Source organism: Galeopterus variegatus, unplaced genomic scaffold (assembly GCF_000696425.1).
Source record: "Galeopterus variegatus unplaced genomic scaffold, G_variegatus-3.0.2 Scaffold9643, whole genome shotgun sequence".
Taxonomy (NCBI): Eukaryota; Metazoa; Chordata; class Mammalia; order Dermoptera; family Cynocephalidae; genus Galeopterus; species Galeopterus variegatus.
The window spans coordinates 53,801-72,588 of record NW_007735754.1 but is presented as its reverse complement, the minus strand read 5'-3'; the positions used below and the strand labels follow the sequence as shown (position 1 = coordinate 72,588).

General features: G+C 40.7%; 1 protein-coding gene across 1 annotated transcript in view; it reads left to right on the top strand.

Moving 5' to 3' along the window:
- Positions 1–6,276: 6,276 nt before the first annotated feature.
- The window catches only part of GXYLT2 (glucoside xylosyltransferase 2), a 61,960-nt gene continuing 49,448 nt past the window's right edge, over positions 6,277–18,788 (top strand). The window contains exons 1-3 of the mRNA XM_008593781.1: positions 6,277–6,329; positions 6,932–7,124; positions 18,060–18,191. Coding sequence (XP_008592003.1) covers positions 6,277–6,329; positions 6,932–7,124; positions 18,060–18,191 — 378 coding nt within the window. The remainder of the gene's footprint in view (positions 6,330–6,931; positions 7,125–18,059; positions 18,192–18,788) is intronic.

The window sequence follows — 18,788 nt, the reverse complement described above, 5'->3', positions numbered from 1 at the left end:
ACTTGTGTGTGGTCTCAAATACAGCGTAATGATTAAAAGCATGGCCTCTTCAGTCCAGCTCCCTGGGTTTGAATTCTTGCTGTGACGCTTATTAATCATAAAGTTTATGTATGTGTACAATGATGTCTAAAAGCAAGCACACACACATATATACATGTAGACATAAATACTGACTTCAGGCATTGAATACTTACTATGTGTTAGACCTAGACTTTGTTTAGGAACATAGCCATGTTTCAGATGTCATGAACCAAACTAAATATGTACTATTAATAATTAAATGCATTTATCAAATAATTTTATTAAGCCCCACATGGCAGTTTTTTGGCATTCTGTTGACATTACTCGTATAATACCATGACTTCAAGGCAAATGTCAGCTGTTCTGTCTGTCTCGAAAGATTAATGATATTTGATTTGACTCCAAACCATGGGTTATTAAATGTGATTTAACTGTTAGCAAAGTCCTTAGTGTCATGTCTGGGTTCTAAGTGAGGGCTCTAATCACAGCTTCAATAGGGACATTTTTTGTCAATGGACTCATGCCTTCCAAAACCTGTGGTTTGCAGGGAACTTTATTAGTGACTTTCGCTGCCAACACTTGATGCGAACACTTGATAATTACCTGTCAGCACTCTACTTCTTGAGGCTGTATCAAGGTGTTGTTTCCACTTCCTTAACTGCCACTCTGGCCTCATTTGCAGACCTTCCCCGTGTTAAAATAGCTAAGCAGTTCCATTTTGCAAAAGATTCCACTAGGAAGGGGACTCTGCTAATCTATTCTTCCCCTAGGTGAACTTCTTAAAATTCATCTTCTACCATTTTTTTCCAAATATTTTTCTGTTTCCTACCCTAAATAAAACTAGTTGCCCACAGCGTGGTTTGGGGCTGTATTTTAAAGTGTGATTTTTCCATCCAGTTTACACAGCTGGCCCGTGTCGCAGCATCAGGTTTACCTGAGTTAATTTAGCTTGTCAGTTAAGGAGAAGCGCTGATAAAAGAGGTAGCAGGAAACGGCAGAGAAGAGGTCTGAGGAGAACCAATTACTTGCTTTAATAATTCAGTATGTTTTGCAGTAATAGGCTACAAAGTAAATAGCACTACACATAAATGCCATATTTCATTACTTATACACTCCAGAAATTGAAGTTTAATTAAGTCACACGCCTGAGACTTTTAAGTGATTAAGGAGATGCCTTGTCTCAGGCATCGTGGAGGGGAAGCATGGAAGCTGTGCTCTGAGCCTCCTCTCTTATCCTGAATATCATTTTTCATTTGAGTGTGGAGAGGGCTTGAGCCAGGACAATTGGGACAGAGTTTTCCACACTTCCGTCATTCCCACATGGCATCATGATTCTCATAATATTGCTACACTGCCATTGCCTACTTTAAAAGTTTTTACAAAAATCTAACCGTGTTATAAACCTAAGTGCATTTATATATTCATTTAGTAACAGCTTTATTGTGATTTAATTCAAATATCCTTTAACAGTATACAATTCGGTGGTTTTTAGTTTATTCAAAAGATCGTGTGGTCATCACCCCTGTTTAATTTCAGAACATTTTCATCATATCCAAAAGAAACCTTGTACCCATTAAGCAGACACTGCTCATCTGCCCCTCCCCCCAGTTCCTGATAACCACTAATCTTTCTGTCTGCATGACTTTTCGTACTCTGGACTTTTCACATATGTAGAATCAAATATGTGGCCTTTTGCATTTCCACTGGGTTCACAGGTTTAATATTTTCAAGGTTCATACATATTATAGCATACATCAGTCCTTCATTCCTTTCCATTGCCCAGTAATATTCCATGGTGTGGATATACCACATTTAATTTATCTGTTTATCAGTTGATGGACTTTTAGGTTGGACTTTTTGGCTATTGTGAGTAATGCTGTCATATACACATTTTTGTGTCGACATATGTGTGTTTTTTGTTGTTGTTTTGCAGCTGGCCAGTATATGGATCTGAACCTTTGACCAGCTGAGCTAACCAGCCAGCCTGTTTTTAATTCTTGTAGGTATATATCTAGGAGTAGAATTAGTGGGTCATATGGTACCTTCTATATTTAACATCGTCAGGAACTGCCAAACTGTTTTCCAAAGTGGTGTGGTGTACTAATTTATAATGCCACCAGCAATGTTTGAGGGTTCTAGTTTCCCCACAACCTAAGTACATTTAGTTTTTTTGTTTGTTTGTTTTTTCCTTTTTGTCTTTTTTCGTGTCTGGCAACGGATCACAACCCTCAGTGTCACGCCCGTACCGGACCGGGACCGGCAACGGGATCGGCAACGGGATCGCAACCCTCGGTGTTGCTCCCACACCTCGCTCAGCCAGTGAGCGGGAACCGGTCTGCATGTGGGATCCGAACCCTCGGCGGGAGCGCCACCGCACTCCCAAGCGGCACACTGTAGCAGTGCGCCACTGGGCCGGCCCAGTACATTTAGTTTTTAAAGAAAATTTATAACACTACCAGAAATCGTCTTCAATAATATAAACAGAAGTTAATTGTCAAATCAAACAGTAAGAGAACTAAACAATATTGTTCATTTCTAGCTTAGTACTTTTGCCTTATGAAGGTTCTGCACCTGAAGTCTGCTGTCTTTTCAACTGAAAGGGAGGATTAGGCAATATTAGAAAGGTGTTCAAGACATATTAGCACTAAGCTGAGACTTTCTTATTGACATTGTTGAAAAAGAACTGAAAATGGAATAACTTTCTATGTGACTCTGTCATTAGAAGTAGTGTCTAAATGTCAACTACCATGTGTGTGTATTACCTCTTTGGAACTCGTGGAAGTAAGATGCACGGTGCCTTCTGCAACCCATTTCATCTTGTTTCAGCAGTCAGCATTATGGTTACATTGTGCGGTAACTCAGAGATGGCTACGGTAGTGTTTGTCATGTTATTTGTTTTCTTCTCGTGGTCTGATATTTTCCTAGAGAACTCTTGGGTAAATTTGAGAAACTATCAAAATTGCTACTTTCTTGATAGGATAATAGATATTAACCCAATAATTCCATTTCTGCCAATGTAATCTAAGGAAATAATGCAAAAGAAGAAAAAAAATCTATTGACCCATGGATGTTTAGTGCGTGACTATTTTTTTTTAACAGTTATAAGTTTGTTTCAAACTGGCTTAAGCAAAATGGAATTTATTGGCTTAATAACTAAACTGTTCAAGGTTAGGATCAGGTGCACCTGGATCCAGGTAATGTCACTGGAGATCTGGCCCGCCATCCTTTGGCTCTGCATTCTACTGTTTATGTTGATTCCCATTTAGGCTTTACCAGTGGGGTGGCCAAGACAGTTGCCATCAGCTCCAACCTTAACAAGTCTTCAAATATCCTGGATAGCAAATGTCCACTCCAGTCCCCTTTTATAAACTATAAATAAGAACGTGGTTAACCATCAAAGCGATGCTAGAATTCCCCGCGACCCATTCCCTACCCAAACCCAGTGATTAAAAGGGATAAGAAGTTCAAGGTTCCGAGAGTGGACTCCCTTGGATCCTGGCAGAGTTTCAGTGACGTTTGAGAGGTGCTGAGTGTGCCATCTGTAGGAGGTGGTGGTAGGCACACCATTTGAGTGCATTAAACTTTATTATGCATTGTGACCACACAACACAAATGCTTATTACCTGAAGCCTGTGATTTTTAATGTAATATGAGAAGTAATGGCATGAGGCCAGCAAAGGTCTCATTAAATCCCAACCACTGATACTTGAACTGGCACCAAGAGAGGCTTTTATTTTTCTTTTTAGTACCTGTCACCAGACACCATGAAAGATTGCAGTCCCCAGCCCCTGCTTTTTGTACCATGCAGGTCCAAGTCACTGAAGCCTGTAGAGAAAAGAAGAGGTGGCCTGCTGTGCTGCAGGGAGTGCAAGCTCTTTTTAATTAAAAAGAAAAGTATTTGTCAAATCGTTTGGGGACCCAAAAACTACAGATAATAACAAAACGAATTTCTGTATGCCCACCACTCAGCTAAGAAATAAAATTTTAATCCCCAGAAATAACTGCCACCCTGTATTTGGTGTTTTTAATCCTCCTGCATGTGTTTTATTCTTAGTACATGTATCTGTGAATAACATACATTGCTGTTCTGCTTGTTTTTAAGCTTCATCTAAATGTCATTCTGTTGCTGTTCTTCTACAGACTGCTTTCTTTCCTCTTTGGCCTTATGTTGGTACGTTCCATTCTGGTTTATTCATTTTCATAGCTACATGGTACCCTGCCATTTAAACATATCAATTATATTCCTGATTCTCCTTTACATGGACAGCAAAGTTTATTTCCAGTGTTTCATAATCATAAACAGGGCTGCTCTGAGCATTCTTGCCTGGGTCTTATGCAAATGTGCAAGAGTTTCTTCAGGTTATGTATGTAGGAGTAGAACTGGAGGGTGTATGTCCATCTTCACCCTGCTAAAAGTTGCCGAACGACTCTCCAAAGTGTCTGGACCAACTTAAGCTGTCTCCAGCAATGTCTGGGCTGTCCCTTGCCCCATATCCACACTGAAGCTCAGTATGGTCAAACTTTTATTTAATTTTATCATTTTGCCAATCTGAAAATAAAATTGAACCCCTTTATTGTTTGAATTTGTATTTCCCTGATTACTAAGGTTAAAACTTGTTATTCGTGCAGAAGTCCAATAGGTCAAGCTAAATTAGGTAGAGTTCTGTTTGGGGCAGGAGGAGGGTGTTCTTATTTAAGATATGTAAGCGATTGCATTTATTGTTAGTACATTTGAACAGCGCTTGTGTTCCTAAATACTGGGCATAATTTTAAGCAAATGAGTTCACATTAAATTTCTTTTGTAGCATATTTTGGCTAGTGTCTTGACTGTGATTTTTTTAACTGACTGATATTTTAGCATTATCTTTAACATATCCTTCCCACCCTTTTACATGTTAATTGGGAGTTGGCTTTAGTAGTGAGCATGAAAACCCACCCATGAAGCCAAGGAAAAGAACAGGCATGTGAGTCCTGCAGGCAGGGGTCTGCAAATTCTCCAGGCACACCCTTGATTTAATGCCTTTGCTCTGTTTGTCCCCTCTGCCTGGAATGCTCCTCCCCCAGCAATGCACTTGGCTTACTCCCTTACCTCCTTCAAGTCATTGGCAGATCTCACCTTCTCAGTGAGGCCTTTCCTGACTTGGTGCTATATAGGTACTCAGTAAATATTTGTTGATTAATGAGTGTGTTGGAGTTAGCAAGAAGAGAGGGTGGGGAAGAGTATTTCTGAGAGAGAATGAGAGAGGAGAGAGAGAGAGAGAATGTATATGCCAAGACATGGAACTAACGCAGCATGGTCTTGTGGGGTAGAAATGAAACAGAGAATGTGTGAATGTAAGTGTGACCATGACCATGATTATGAGCAGCCACCCTCAGGCTGGAGGTGCTGTAGGCCCTTGCAAGTGATGTACGTAGGAGGCATAATCAGCAGTTTGGACTTGATTTTAAGGGCAGCCGGGAGCCCTTACATGATTTTATCAGGAAATAACATGATCCTATTTGCATGTTAGAAGAACATCACCCTTGTACCAACAAGGGGAAAGCATAAGGTGGGCGTTAAAGGTAAGACTGGAGGGAGGTGCACCACCTAGGGGGCTGTCACAGTGATCAAGGTGAGAGAAGGTAGGGACCACATTGGGTAACAGCAGGGGGATGAAGATAAGTGGGCAGTTTCTGACATACTTAGGACATCTCTACTGTCTTTTCCTATGATCCCTGAAAGTAAAGTGGAAACCACGTAACTCTCCACATCTGGACTTAGCTGAGCCATGAGGCTGTGCTTCTACTAAGCATGTTCTTAAGTAATCAGATTGGAAAGTTTCCCCAAGTGCTCCACCCGCATCTTCAACTTTCCTCCTGGTGAAGGAAATCTGGAACGAGCCTGCCATTATTCAACAGAGAGTGAATAATGGAGCAGTGTGCTGATTGAACTCGAAGGTTTTGGAAGGAAGGTAGCATTTGACATCCAAGTTCCCCCAGTCTCCAAATCTTTTGTGCAAGTAAATTAGTTTCATTTGTCTCAGGGCACCTTTTCTGGGCCAACTTCTTCCAACTTGCCTGCAAATGTTTCTCAGTGGTGTGTTTGAGGCTTGGCTGCCTCTCCTTGTCTGGAATAAATCCTTTATTACTAGGAAATAGCTGGATGATGATTCTGGACTCTTGGACTCTATTCCCCTCTCAGCTGTTGACTCAGTATTTGATACCTTGGTCATTTTCAGCTTAACCTGTCCTCTCTCCTGCCTGCTTCTCATTAATATGAATTTCACACTGGAAGCTGAATTTCACACCCACAACCTCACCAATCTTTGGTGAGACAGTTGGGATTAACACCTGTTTCTTCAAGACTCTCCCGAGATGTAAAAGGGGTGCACATGTTGTTTTCTTTGCTCACCTCCCGGACTTGCATAATTTTCCTTTGGTCCAGTGGTCATGCATTCCACCACAACCTAAAAACATCCAGATGATGGGAATATCATGTTGCTCATTTCACGTGGGAAAGCCACAACCCACCCTTTTCTTGTTCAAGTTGCATTTAAATCTAATTTCCACGGCCCGTGCGAGTGGGAGCACCACAGCCCTTGTGTCAGCTGTTGAAGTTTAGCAATCCTATTTCCAAACACGGGCCAGTAGGCAGCCAGCAGGCACCAGACAGCTGAGTGCTGGCAGAAAAAGTCTCAGACACCTATAGCAGTCCAAACAGTGACTCATCCTGCTATTGCCAGGATAAATATGGGAATAAATGGTATTTTTCTGTAAGCAGGAAGAATTGTCAAAATGCTTATCACTTTATAAAATATAACAGATTGTGCCTGTTCATGTTTCAAAATGTTCCAACCGTTCACTATTTTTTTTTTTTTTTTTTTTTTTTTTTAGTTTAGTAATAGCTTTAACTTGTATTTCTTCTTTCTAGGAGACCCGGAGGACCCAGGAGTTTCCAAGCTGTGCTGCCACCCGAGCTCTGGATCCACCTGGCTGTGGTGGCCTGTGGCAATCGGCTGGAGGAGACACTGGTCATGCTCAAATCAGCTGTGCTCTTTAGCCACAGGAAAATCCAATTTCACATCTTTACTGAAGACTCTCTGAAGCCTGAGTTTGATAAACAGGTGAATTTGTGAAAATCGTGGCATGAATTTACTGAATACAGACAGATACATCTTAGGAACTTCCTGTCCTGTTCACTAATGTATTTTGCTGCATGCTCAATTGTGTGACTTTGACCACTTGACTCTGAACCTTACTTTCCTCAGGTGTGACAGAGGGGTAATTACACATACCTCATAGACATTTGAGGACTGAATGAGATGGTAACACTTAAAGCACCTGACACAGGCCTTGATCCTTGCTGGTGTTATTAGCATTGTTCTCATTTGGGGGGAAATAGCTTATTTTATCTGTTTATGTTTTTTTTTTTTTTTTTTTTTTTTTTTAAATTTAATAGATGACCGGTAAGGGGATCTCAACCCTTGGCTTGGTGTTGTCAGCACCACGCTCAGCCAGTGAGCAAACCGGCCATCCCTATATGGGATCTGAACCCATGGTCTTGGTGTTATCAGCACCGCATTCTACCGAGTGAGCCACGGGCCGGCCCTATCTGTTTATGTTTTTAAAGTAACAAGTAATATATGTTCATTGAAGTAAATTCAAACGATATAGGTGATAGGTGAAAAGATGGAAGTCCTCACTACGCTTCAGTCCCACACAAGGAATAATCACAGTTAACAATTTTGAGTGGCTCTTCCACATGTTCTTTTTTATATGCAGGTGTGTGTATGTGTCTGTATTTGTATATGTAGATAAGCATATTTGTAATTATATACATATGTATGTATGCAAATTATTGGGGTGTTTTTTATAACAAAATCAAGAATATACTCTATATGTTATGGAACTTGCTTTTCTACACTTAAAACCATGTCATCCGCATTGTTCATGGTCAGTACATTTGTATCCTTATTTTGTCCTTTTTGGTGACTACATAGTATTTTACTATGTGGCTGGGTCACTGTTCATTTGACTCTTTTCATACTGACAAACAAGTAATGAGTTTTTACCAATATAAAAGAAGAGCTTTGGGAAGGCCTCTTCCACTAGAGTAGGTACATGCATGACCTTTACAGACCAAGCTTTGTTTTCCTTGAAAGTTTTCTCTTGCTGTAAGTTCTTGAATGCTGGCAGAGAGAGAACTTACTTTGTTTTGTATCTGCCAACTTGAGTCAACAGTGTAACACCATGTCACCAGGCTAGCCACGCTAATGAGAAATACCCAAAAAAGCAAGTTGGGCAGAGAAAGGTTAATAATAGAAAGCTAGAAAACATGTTATGTTTTTGAAGGAAAAAAATCACCTTGACATCTTCACCAAGAGAAGCCAGGGGAGAAAATAGTCTTAGAACTTATTGAAAAATGCTTTGTAAAAGATCTGATTTGGGGGAAGGGGGAAGGAAAAAGGTTGAAACACTCATAACTAGCTGCTTTGAAGCTGTAGTATAAGGGAAATGATAATAATATATAACATTTGTCAAGGGCTTATGATTTATGATTTCATCTCATTTAATCCTCACAACAACCCTTTGAAGAAGGTAAACATCATGTCCCCATTCTACAGACTGAGATAATTGAGGCTCAGAGAGTTTTAGTGATTTGCCCATCAGGTGTCAGGTCAAGTTTACTAGCTCAAACCTCCATGGTATTAACCACTCTACCATACTGCCTCCTGAGCTAGTAGACAGAAGACTCAAATTCAAACTCAGGTCCACTATTTACTTGCTGCATGATCTTGGGCAAGTCTTTTGGCCTTTTTGAGCCTCTGTTTCCCCATCTGCAACTGGGAGCTAACAGGATTGATAAAAGAGATGATATATCTGTAATCAAGATAGGTTAGGTCAGGCTGCAGTAACAACTCCTAAAAAGCTTGGAGACTTCCCGCATGCCTGCAACTTGTCTTCCATGGAGGACAGAGTCTCTGTCCCACGCAGCCTCTTAGATCTCGGGTGCGAGCTGGCTGAGGCTCTTCATGTGCGTAGCTGCACCTGCTGGAGCATTTGGCATCTATGCTTCCTGGGATGCTGGTTCAGGAAAGAGAGAGACTGGAGAATCATGACTGTGCCTTTCACTCCCTCAGCACAACAGTGACACAGGTCTTTTCCACACACATTTAACTGGCCAGAAGCAGTCAAAGGCCCATCCAACCACTGGGGACTGAGAAGTGCTCTGTATGCAGGAATGTAGGGAAACTGGATAAGGGTGAACACTGGTCAAGTTCTGCACAATATCTATCTAACAAGTATTTATTGAGTACCTACTGCATGCTAGAAGCTGGGGTGTAGAGATGGAGCAGAATAAAATACAGATTTGGCCTTAAAAATGATAAGGGAAGGAAGATGTGTAACTGTATCTGTGTGGCAGATTGTGCTTTCCAAAGAGGCCCCAGTGGTCCTGCCTCTTGTTACTCACGTCCTTGTATATTTCCATCCTACGCTGTCCCAGAGTCAGTCTGTGTGACCAATAGCATGGCGCAGAGTCATGGTATGTCACTTCTGAGATTAGGTTATACAAGGCACTTTACCTTCCAACCTGGGTCACTTTAGTTATCTCCTGCATCTCTCACTCTGGGGGAAGCCAGCTGCCATGTCAGAGTAGCCTTCACCCCTGCATGGTGAGGACTGAAGGCCTCTTGCCAGCAGTCATGTGAGTGAATTTGGAGGCAGACCCTGCAGCTCCATCAAGCCTTCAGATGACTAGAGTCCCCAATCTCATAAGAGACCCTGAGCCAGAACAACCAGCTTGCAGGTCCCTAAGAAACTATATGAGATAATAAATGGGTGTGGTCTTAAGCTACTAGGTTTTAGGGTAATTTATTTTAAAGCAATATGTATGTATATATAAAATATAGTATGCCAAATGTAATGCTATGTGACATCTGAGGCTAGGTCATAAAAAGAACACAGCTTTTGGCTAGTTTTTCGTTGGGATGCCTGCCCTGGAACCTGGTCACTGTGCTTGAGGACAACCAAACTATCCTATACAGAGAGACCACATGGAGAGGCCCATGCAGAGAGGGTGGCCAGCTGACAGCCAGCCTCAACCACCAGACATGTAAGTGGATGAGCTTTCAGAGCAGCCCCAGCATTAAGGCTTCCAGCTGAGGCCCCAGACTTCATGGAGCAGTCAGCCTGTTCCTACGTCCCTTGTCCAAATTCTTGATCCATGGAATCTGTGAGCATAATGAATGGTTGTTTTATACTCCTGAGTTTTGGGAGTATAAGTTGGCTCATTTGTTATGAGCCATAGTAACTGGAGCATTATCAATTAGGAACTACATTGCATGGGAAAATTATTGTAGACATTTGTGAAGCTGTGGTATGTCCCTGATGACTTGCTTGACCCTTCTGCAGGCTCATTTCCTCACATCTTTGTTAAACCAATGAAGCTCAACTAATGAAGGAAATTAAAACAGGGTGTTAAAAGCTAGGCAGGGCATGTAGTATCACCCCTTTCTTTTCCATACAGAGATTATGGTACTAGTTTAGATTTAAAACATTGGTCCTTAGTTAGGTCATAGAACTTCTCTCAGCCTCAATTTTGTCATCTGTATCCCAGGGCAAATGATACTTACTCTGCTTATTGAGGAGTGTAATTGTGAGGCCAAATCAGGTCATATATTTCTTCTTTCATTCCACAGAGATTCTTTGGAACATCTCCTATATGTTGGGTACTTTGTCAGGACAAAAGAAATAGAGCAGCAGCAGTTGGTTCCTGCTGAGCCACAAGCAAATGCTGGTGCGAAGGGCATGTCCCCCTTCTCATGGCTGTCATTTCTAACACTGAGGCATTGTGGGCATATCCAGAGTTTCTTGTAATAACTTCCCAGGGAGCTCAGGGCCACATATTTTACCTCAGGGTGAAAACAAAACAAAATGCCAATTGCCATTACGATTCCTTTGGAGGCTGCAGTATGGGCGAATTCTTCTATATTTAAGTAGTTTTTCTGAAAGTTGCATAAGTACAATATGCCTGGTGGTATTTGTACACATCTGCACTATATTCACAGTCGTCCCTTGGTATCCATGGGGGATTGGCTCCAGGACCTCCCATAGGTACCAAAATCCACAGATGTTCAAGTCCCTGATATAAGATGTTGTAGTATTTGCATATAACCTATGCAAATCCTCCTGTATACGTTAAGTCATTTCTAGATTACCTAATATGATGTAAATGCTATATAGATAGTTGTCATACTGTATTGTTTAGAAAATAATGACATGAAAAAAAAGTCTGTACATCTTCAGTATAGTCACAATTTATTTTTTCCCAAATATTTTCAACCTGTGGTTGGTAGAATCCTTTGATGCGGAACCCACAGATACAGCACGGATACAGAGGGTTGACTGTACATATAGTATTTTAAAATTTCATTTATTTTTGTTATCTCTGAACAGACAAGCAGAAAATGGCAGCTGGTTGATTTCTTAGCCTCTTCTGGCAGCTTGAGATCTGGCATGTGATTTAGATTTGGCTAATCTGTGCTCCTGCTGCAGATGCAGAATCAGAAAATCGTGGGACACAACAGTAAGGAGGCCTGCCAGTCCCTTCAGGTGATAGGTGGGGCCAGTGGACAGCAACATCTTGTGCGTGCATGTGTGTGTGTGCTGGGGGGCTGAGGGAGGACTGCTGTGGCAGGAAGTGTCAGCAGAAGCTTCCAGTGCCTGGAGTCGGTGGGGCAGGCTGTGAGACTTGTAGTGACAGTGGCTGGAGTTTCCTCACCAGATTGGTTAGTAGCAGGTTCCAGTTAACAGACAGACAAGACACACACGCCACCTGGCTCTGGCTCAAGCTGGGCCAGGGTGTAGTCCCCGAGTTTGGTTCTCCAGTTCTCCCCAGTGGTCTTCTGAGCCACCCCATATCCTTTCATTAAAATTTGGGGTGGGGGTGCGTGTGCTGACCAATTAGCTCAGTTGGTTGGAGCACAGCCTTAAAACACCAAGGTCACGGGTTCTAATCCCCATACTGGCCAGCCTCCAAAAATCAACAACAAAAAAACCCAAAATTATTTTTTGCCTTAAACAGCCTGAATTGGTTTTATTGCTTGCAACCTAGCCTCCTGTGAATAACAAAGTAACCAGAAAAGGGTGAGGGATATTGTTTCTTTTAAAGAAAGGAAAAGCTCCAAAAGGCTGCTTTGAAATAGTATCATGTGTTTTTAGAGGACAGGGGCCGTGTCTCTTTGTTATTAGTTTTGTATTTTTTGAGGATCTAGGGAAAAATAGCCCAGAGAATGAGATGTTGAGGGATTTTTCAGTAGTTAAGAGACATATAAAATTGGAATTAGATTTCTTCCGTGTTGCTCTGCAGGGCAAAACAAGGAGTGATGGGTGGGAAGTCTCAGGAAGCTGGTTTTAATTCTGGGTGAGGAGCACTTTTGGAGTGTATTGGGATCCTCATTACTGGAGGAGGCAAGCTAAGGGTGAACAGCCCCTGTGAGGGAAGTATATGGGGGACTTGGGTAAAGGTAAGTGTGCAACCTTTGTTATGTGGCCCTCATTGTCTTACCTTCATGGTCCTCATTGGACGTTCCATCCTTTTAGACCCCTGTCATTTGGCATCTCCCTGACTCCTTTGAAGTTGGGTGTGATCATGTGACTTGCTTTGGCCAGTGAAATGTGGGTGACAATGATGTGCATGACTTTTTTTTTTTTTTTGTCTTTTTTTTTTGTGACCGGCTGCACCACGCTCAGCCAGTGAGTGCACTGGCCGTCCCTATATAGGATCCGAACCCGCGGCGGGAGCGCTGCTGCGCTCCCAGCGCCGCACTCTCCCAAGTGCTCCACGGGGTCGGCCCGATGTGCATGACTTTTAATGTAAAATGTATCACTTCTGGGTGGAGGCTTTTAAAATCTAGTGTGTGCTTTGCCACATTTCCTTCTCCTGTTTCAGTGTTCATGGATGTGTGAGTTGAGATGGAGCCTCCACTAGCCTGGCCCCTAAATGAGAACATGGAGCCGAGTCCCATACCAATCTGAATGGGTGCAGGAGCAAGAAATAAAGTTGTATTTTTAAAATAAAATAAACTCTTAAAATAAATAAACTCTTGAGATTTGGGGGGTTATTTGTTACTGCACCAAAACCTAGTTTATCCTGACCCAACTGAGTTTTAATGGCTTCATTGTATCTAGTCTGTTACTGTGCGCCAGCCAAACCCTTATGAAGGTGATATAGTGGACTCAAGATCCTAAAAGTCTTCGTCTGTTCTTTACCATCTGTAAATGCTCAAAAATATTTTTTTTTAAACTTTAAAAGAATGAATGAACTTGCAAGAAAGGAGAGGTGGTCTAGTGAGGTAAAGAATGAGGTGGGCAAGACTGGTAGGTAAGTGAGCATGGATACCACTGGATCTGTAGTGGAGATTTACTGGTTATTAAGTGGGTCCTGGGGACTAGACTCAAAGCCTTCAGCAGACGGGGTGAATGGAGAACACTCCTCATAAAGCTGGGACCCAAGAAGGGCCACACTTTCAGGAAAAAGATGTACAAAGTTAGAACAAAACAAAAACCAAAAAGAACATCACACAGGAAACAAGGAAAAAATGTCTTGACTCTGAATGAGGTTTTTTTTTTAAGTCTTTTCTCTTTGGGGAACCTGAGACCATTGTCATTCCTAAAGTGGATTTGGTTCCTGAAACTAAAGTATCTGTGAGGTCCTTTTTTAAAAATACAAGCTGAGAATTGTAATTAAAATAGATCCTGGTATCTACTGTGCCTCGGAGCATTCCACCCCCCCAGAAGCAAACACAAATCCTCCTTGGAGGGTCTGTCAGCCCAGGCATCAAAGAATTTCTACAGATGGAGTTCTTATAGATAGACTCACAATCAAAAGTCAACAGACACATAAGGAAACAAGTCCCAGGAGAGTCAGCAGAAACAACAAAAACCTCAGACTGTGGTCTTATCAAACACAGATACAGTGTATTTACAGAAATAAAAGAGAAAATCTGAGTAGGCAAATTTGGAAAAAAAAGAACAAGGACAAACTTTAAAAATGAACTGTAATCAATAAAATAGAAAAACTTAGTGAAAGATTATTCAGCCACCAAATTGACAAAGGTCAGTAGGAGGTTCTGATTAACCTTCAGAGGGACCAGACACACAGATGCCACCTAGATGAATCAAAGTTCACTTATCTGTAGGATATAGAAGGAAGTCAACACAATCAGGTTATTCAGCTAAAAAACCAGCAATGTCATCCAATAGCAGAGTGCAAGGCTGGAGCTAAAGTGAGGCAAGCAAGTTGCCTATGGTCAGCACTTGCACGAACCTGGAAGTGAGTGGTGGCTTAAATTTGGCACCTTAGGCACCTTACTTACCTCCCCTAGTCCCAGCCCTGACACAGGGAGGTCTAAGTTCTCTGTTTCCCAAAAGGGACTCACAGGTAGACACACAGTTGCAGACGATTAAGTCTAAATGAGAGAGTGACATCAGATCTTCGGAAATCTCAACTGCTCCCCTCCAAGCCCAATGTTACATTCAGAATTTGGGGCAGTTCTGCATGTTGGTTAGCTTGGATTGTGCCAAGGAGCACCTCATCTGAAGCAAGGGGCATCTCAACAGTCTTGTTGGTATGCAATATACAGTATGATTACAGAATGCCATAGTGCACAGTATACGAAGTAGAATGTACAGGAACAATATATGGTGCAGAATACTCCAAAACTGAGTAGGCTTTTATCACCCTCAGTTTCCTCAGGTTGAGGTTCAAGGACTTTCTTGAACTTTGAGCTGCATGACTAAATCAGAACAAGGGTAAGACAGCCCAGCATCTCTGGGAGTCTTGATAACAGGCTGTGAGAACAGCTATAAGGCCCATGTGAAAAGTATTAATCAGCAGAAAAGAGAACTGAAGAAAGAAGTAGTGAACTAGAAGATATTATACAAGATGCCACATGGAGAGATAAAGAGATGGAAAATACCAAATAGAGATTAAGATATGAAGGATAGAATGAGAAGCGAAATGGGGGGTAATAGGAATTCTCCTCTCTAGAGAGAAGATCTAGAAGAGAGAGGATATTTAAAAATATAATGGTGGAGAATGATCCAGAAATGATGGAATACACCAGTCACAGATTCAGGAAGACAAGTAAATCCTAAGCAGGATAAATGGAAAGAAATCTGCAACTGGATACAGCACAGTAAAAAACAGAACACTAAAGATAAAATGAAAATCTTAAAAGCAGCCAGAGATAAAAGATTACAGATAGTGCCTAACTTATGATGGTTTGACTTAACAATTTTCCAACCTTTTATGGGTTTATCCAGACATAACCCAGTCATAAGTTGAGGAGCTCCTTATGACTTATGATGGAGTTATGGTTTCTACTGAATGTGTACTGCTTTTGTACCAGCTTAAAGTCAAAAAATCCTAAATTGAAGCATTACTAAGTTGCAGATTGTCTGCTGTGTTGCCAGCATTAAATCCATTTTCAACTTACAATATTTTTGGCTCACATGGGTTTATGGAAATGTAACCCTATTGTAAGTCGAAGAGAATCTGTAATTTCAAAAAAGTGTTAAAAGAAACTGAGATACATTAAAATACTAAAGAGTTTATTTGAGCATTTAGTGATTCGAGAATCAGGCAGCTCCAAATCACAAGTGCTTCAGGGACTCCAATGAAGAGGCTTAAGGGAAAGGCTTTTATAACCTGAATGTGGAAGCGAGACAAAGAAAATATTTGATTGGTTAACATGGAACAGTAGCCTTGTTTGGATCATTCCAGTGAACAGCTTCTAGTTAGAGGTTGGTTGGTGGTTTCTGATTGGTTGAGCATAAGTAATGTAAAGTCCCTAGTTAGAGGTTAGTTGGCAGTTTCTGATTGGCTTAGAATATGACCATTTACACTGACTTAGGTTTCAATTTGGTTATGTAGGAATTCAGGGCACTGGAGCTGCCTCAGTCTAATGGCCTCCCAATTAATTTTTTTTTTTTTTAACAGAAGTAACAGTTATAATGACAGCTAACTTCTTGACAGAAATATGTGTTTTAAAATGTTGCCATTCTTGGCTATTTGTGTCAGGCTAGATTTGGCTCTTGCACTGCCATAATTTGCTGACTCCAGTTCTATAACATTATTGCTAATGGCTGCATTGTATTCTGTGATGTAGATATACCCCAGAGCTTATTTAACCAATCTCTAATTTGGATTGTTTCTAGTTTTTCAATTACAAACTGTACTCCAATAAACAACCTTGTAATAAATAAGTTTGCACTTTTGGAACTTCTCCTTAGGATAAATTCTTAAAAGTAGAGTTATTGTGGCAGTTGGAAGGCATTAACTAAGAAAATTAAGATACGGAGATGGCAAATAAGTATATGAAATGATGCTCAATATCATGTGTCCTTAGGGAATTGCAACTTAAGATAACAATGAGCTAAAATTGTTAAATGGCTAAAATCTAGAACACTGACAACACCAAATGCTGGTGACAATGTGGAGCAACAGGAACTCCCATTCATTGTTGATGAGAATGCAGAATGGTACAGCCACTTTGGAAGACAATCTGGCAGTTAGAAAGGTGAATGTAGACTTACCACACAACCCAGCAATTGCACTCCTAAGTATTTACCCAAATGAGTTGAAAACTTCTGTCCACAAAAAAGCCCGCGCGCAGATGTTTATAGCTTCTTTATTCACAATTTCCCCAAACTGGAATCAATCACGATGTCCTTCAGTAGGTGAATGGGTAAACAGACTGTGGTATATCCATACAGTGGAACACAATGTTAAGTGCTAAATGAGCTATCAAGCTATAAAAAGACATGTAGGAACTGTAAATGCATATTGCTAACTGAAAGAAGCCAGTCTAAAAGGATACAGACTGTATGATTCCAACTGTATGACATTCTGGAAAAAGTAAAACTAAGAGAGTGTAAAAAGATCAGTGGTTGCTTGGAGTTTGGGGGGAAGGAGGGTGGGAAGCCTGAACAGGTAGAACAGAGAGGATTTTTAGGGTATTGAAACTGTTCTGTATGATACTATAATGGTGGGTACATGACTATGTACTTGTATTAAAAAAAGTGAACCCTAATGTAAACTATGAGCTTTAGTTAATAAGTATGGACTTCAGTGAATAATTATCATGTATTTGTTCATCAGTTGCAACAAGCATACCACACTAAATGCAAAATGTTAATAATAGGAGAAATGTTGGGCCAAGGGAGGAAAGAGGCTATTTGTGAACCCTCTATACTTTCTCCTTAATTTTTAGACATAAAACTGCCCTAAAAATAAAGTGTATTTAAAATTTTTGTTATAAAATTAATATACACAAAGAAAGTAGTTTATACTCATTATAAAGGTTCTCAAGAACACAGAAATATAAACTTAGAAAATGAAACCACCACCACCACCTCTAGAGGTGCCCACTTTTAATAATGAGGTGCATACTGTCCAGATTTTTCTTACATATAAAATGTATATGCATATATTTTTTCCCATTAAACAGAACCGTATTATAAATATTGTTTGCATTTTGCTTTTTCTAAAACCTAGCTATATATTATAACCATTTTTCCGTATCAGTACATGTAGATGTACTTTTTTCTAACTGCACATTATTCCATTGTATATATAGTTCTATCATAATTAATTTTCCAAATTTCTTATAATTGGACATTTAGATTATTCCCAAGTTTTGTTATGATGAACTAGGTTGTAGTGAAAATCCTTATACCTCTATCTTTTGGGGTTTGTTGTTACCAATTTCCATATTGCCCTTCTGGGAGTTTGTTCAAATTTATACTCCCCTTAGCAGTGTTTATGTGCTGGTTTTCCAACATCCTTGCCAACTGTGAATGTTATTTTTTTAAATCCTAGTAATTTCAATAGGAGAAAATGGTCTTTCATTTAGTGAACATTAACAGTGGTGATGAAATTGGACTTTCTGTGTAAGTTGCCTGAATAATTTCCATTAGAACATCGAGAAGCTTTCCAGGTGTTTTCCGTATTTCCTGTAGTCTAATCACCCTTCCCTGCCTTTCATGTTTTTCAGTTACGACAGTGGCCTGAATCATACACAAAGAAATTTGAGCACAGAATCTATCCTATCACATTTTCTGTTGGAAACCCTCAGGAATGGAAGAAATTATTCAAACCCTGTGCTGCCCAAAGACTCTTTCTTCCGGTAGGAACACCTGTTTTTGATAAGGTGTAGCTTGAGAGAGACTTGGTCTTGGAAACATTGTGAAATTAACTGAGATGTGTTTAGAGATGTTAACTTACAGCTGAAAATGTGTTTCTCTTGGATCCTGGGTTGATGCTGTTAGTCTGCAGTGTGTAGAGGGAGGGTCTCTATATTCCAGAGGTTGTCTTCTCCAAAGACTGAGGGTCTGAGAACATCCAAAGCATGTCTGGTATCATGTGACTTTGTGATCACTGCTCTACTATTTACAATCTGTGTGAACCTCAGTAAATCCCCGCATTCTGTAAGCCCCAGTTTCATTTGTAGACTTGAGATGCCGGGGACCAGCCCCAGCACAGAGATTGTAAAGGTCCCCACTGGTAAGGGATCCCCCAAAAGGGAGGAAGGGCAGCGTCGGCGATGGAGCGGACAGCAAACATACAGACTCAAAGGATCTGTTGAATGCTGGGACAACAAACACACAGACTCAAGGGATCTGCTGAATGCTGACAATTTATTGAAGCAAGCATCAGACTTTTATACTTTTCTTTCTTATTTGCTACATAATCATAAAATAATCAATGAACAATATCATAATAT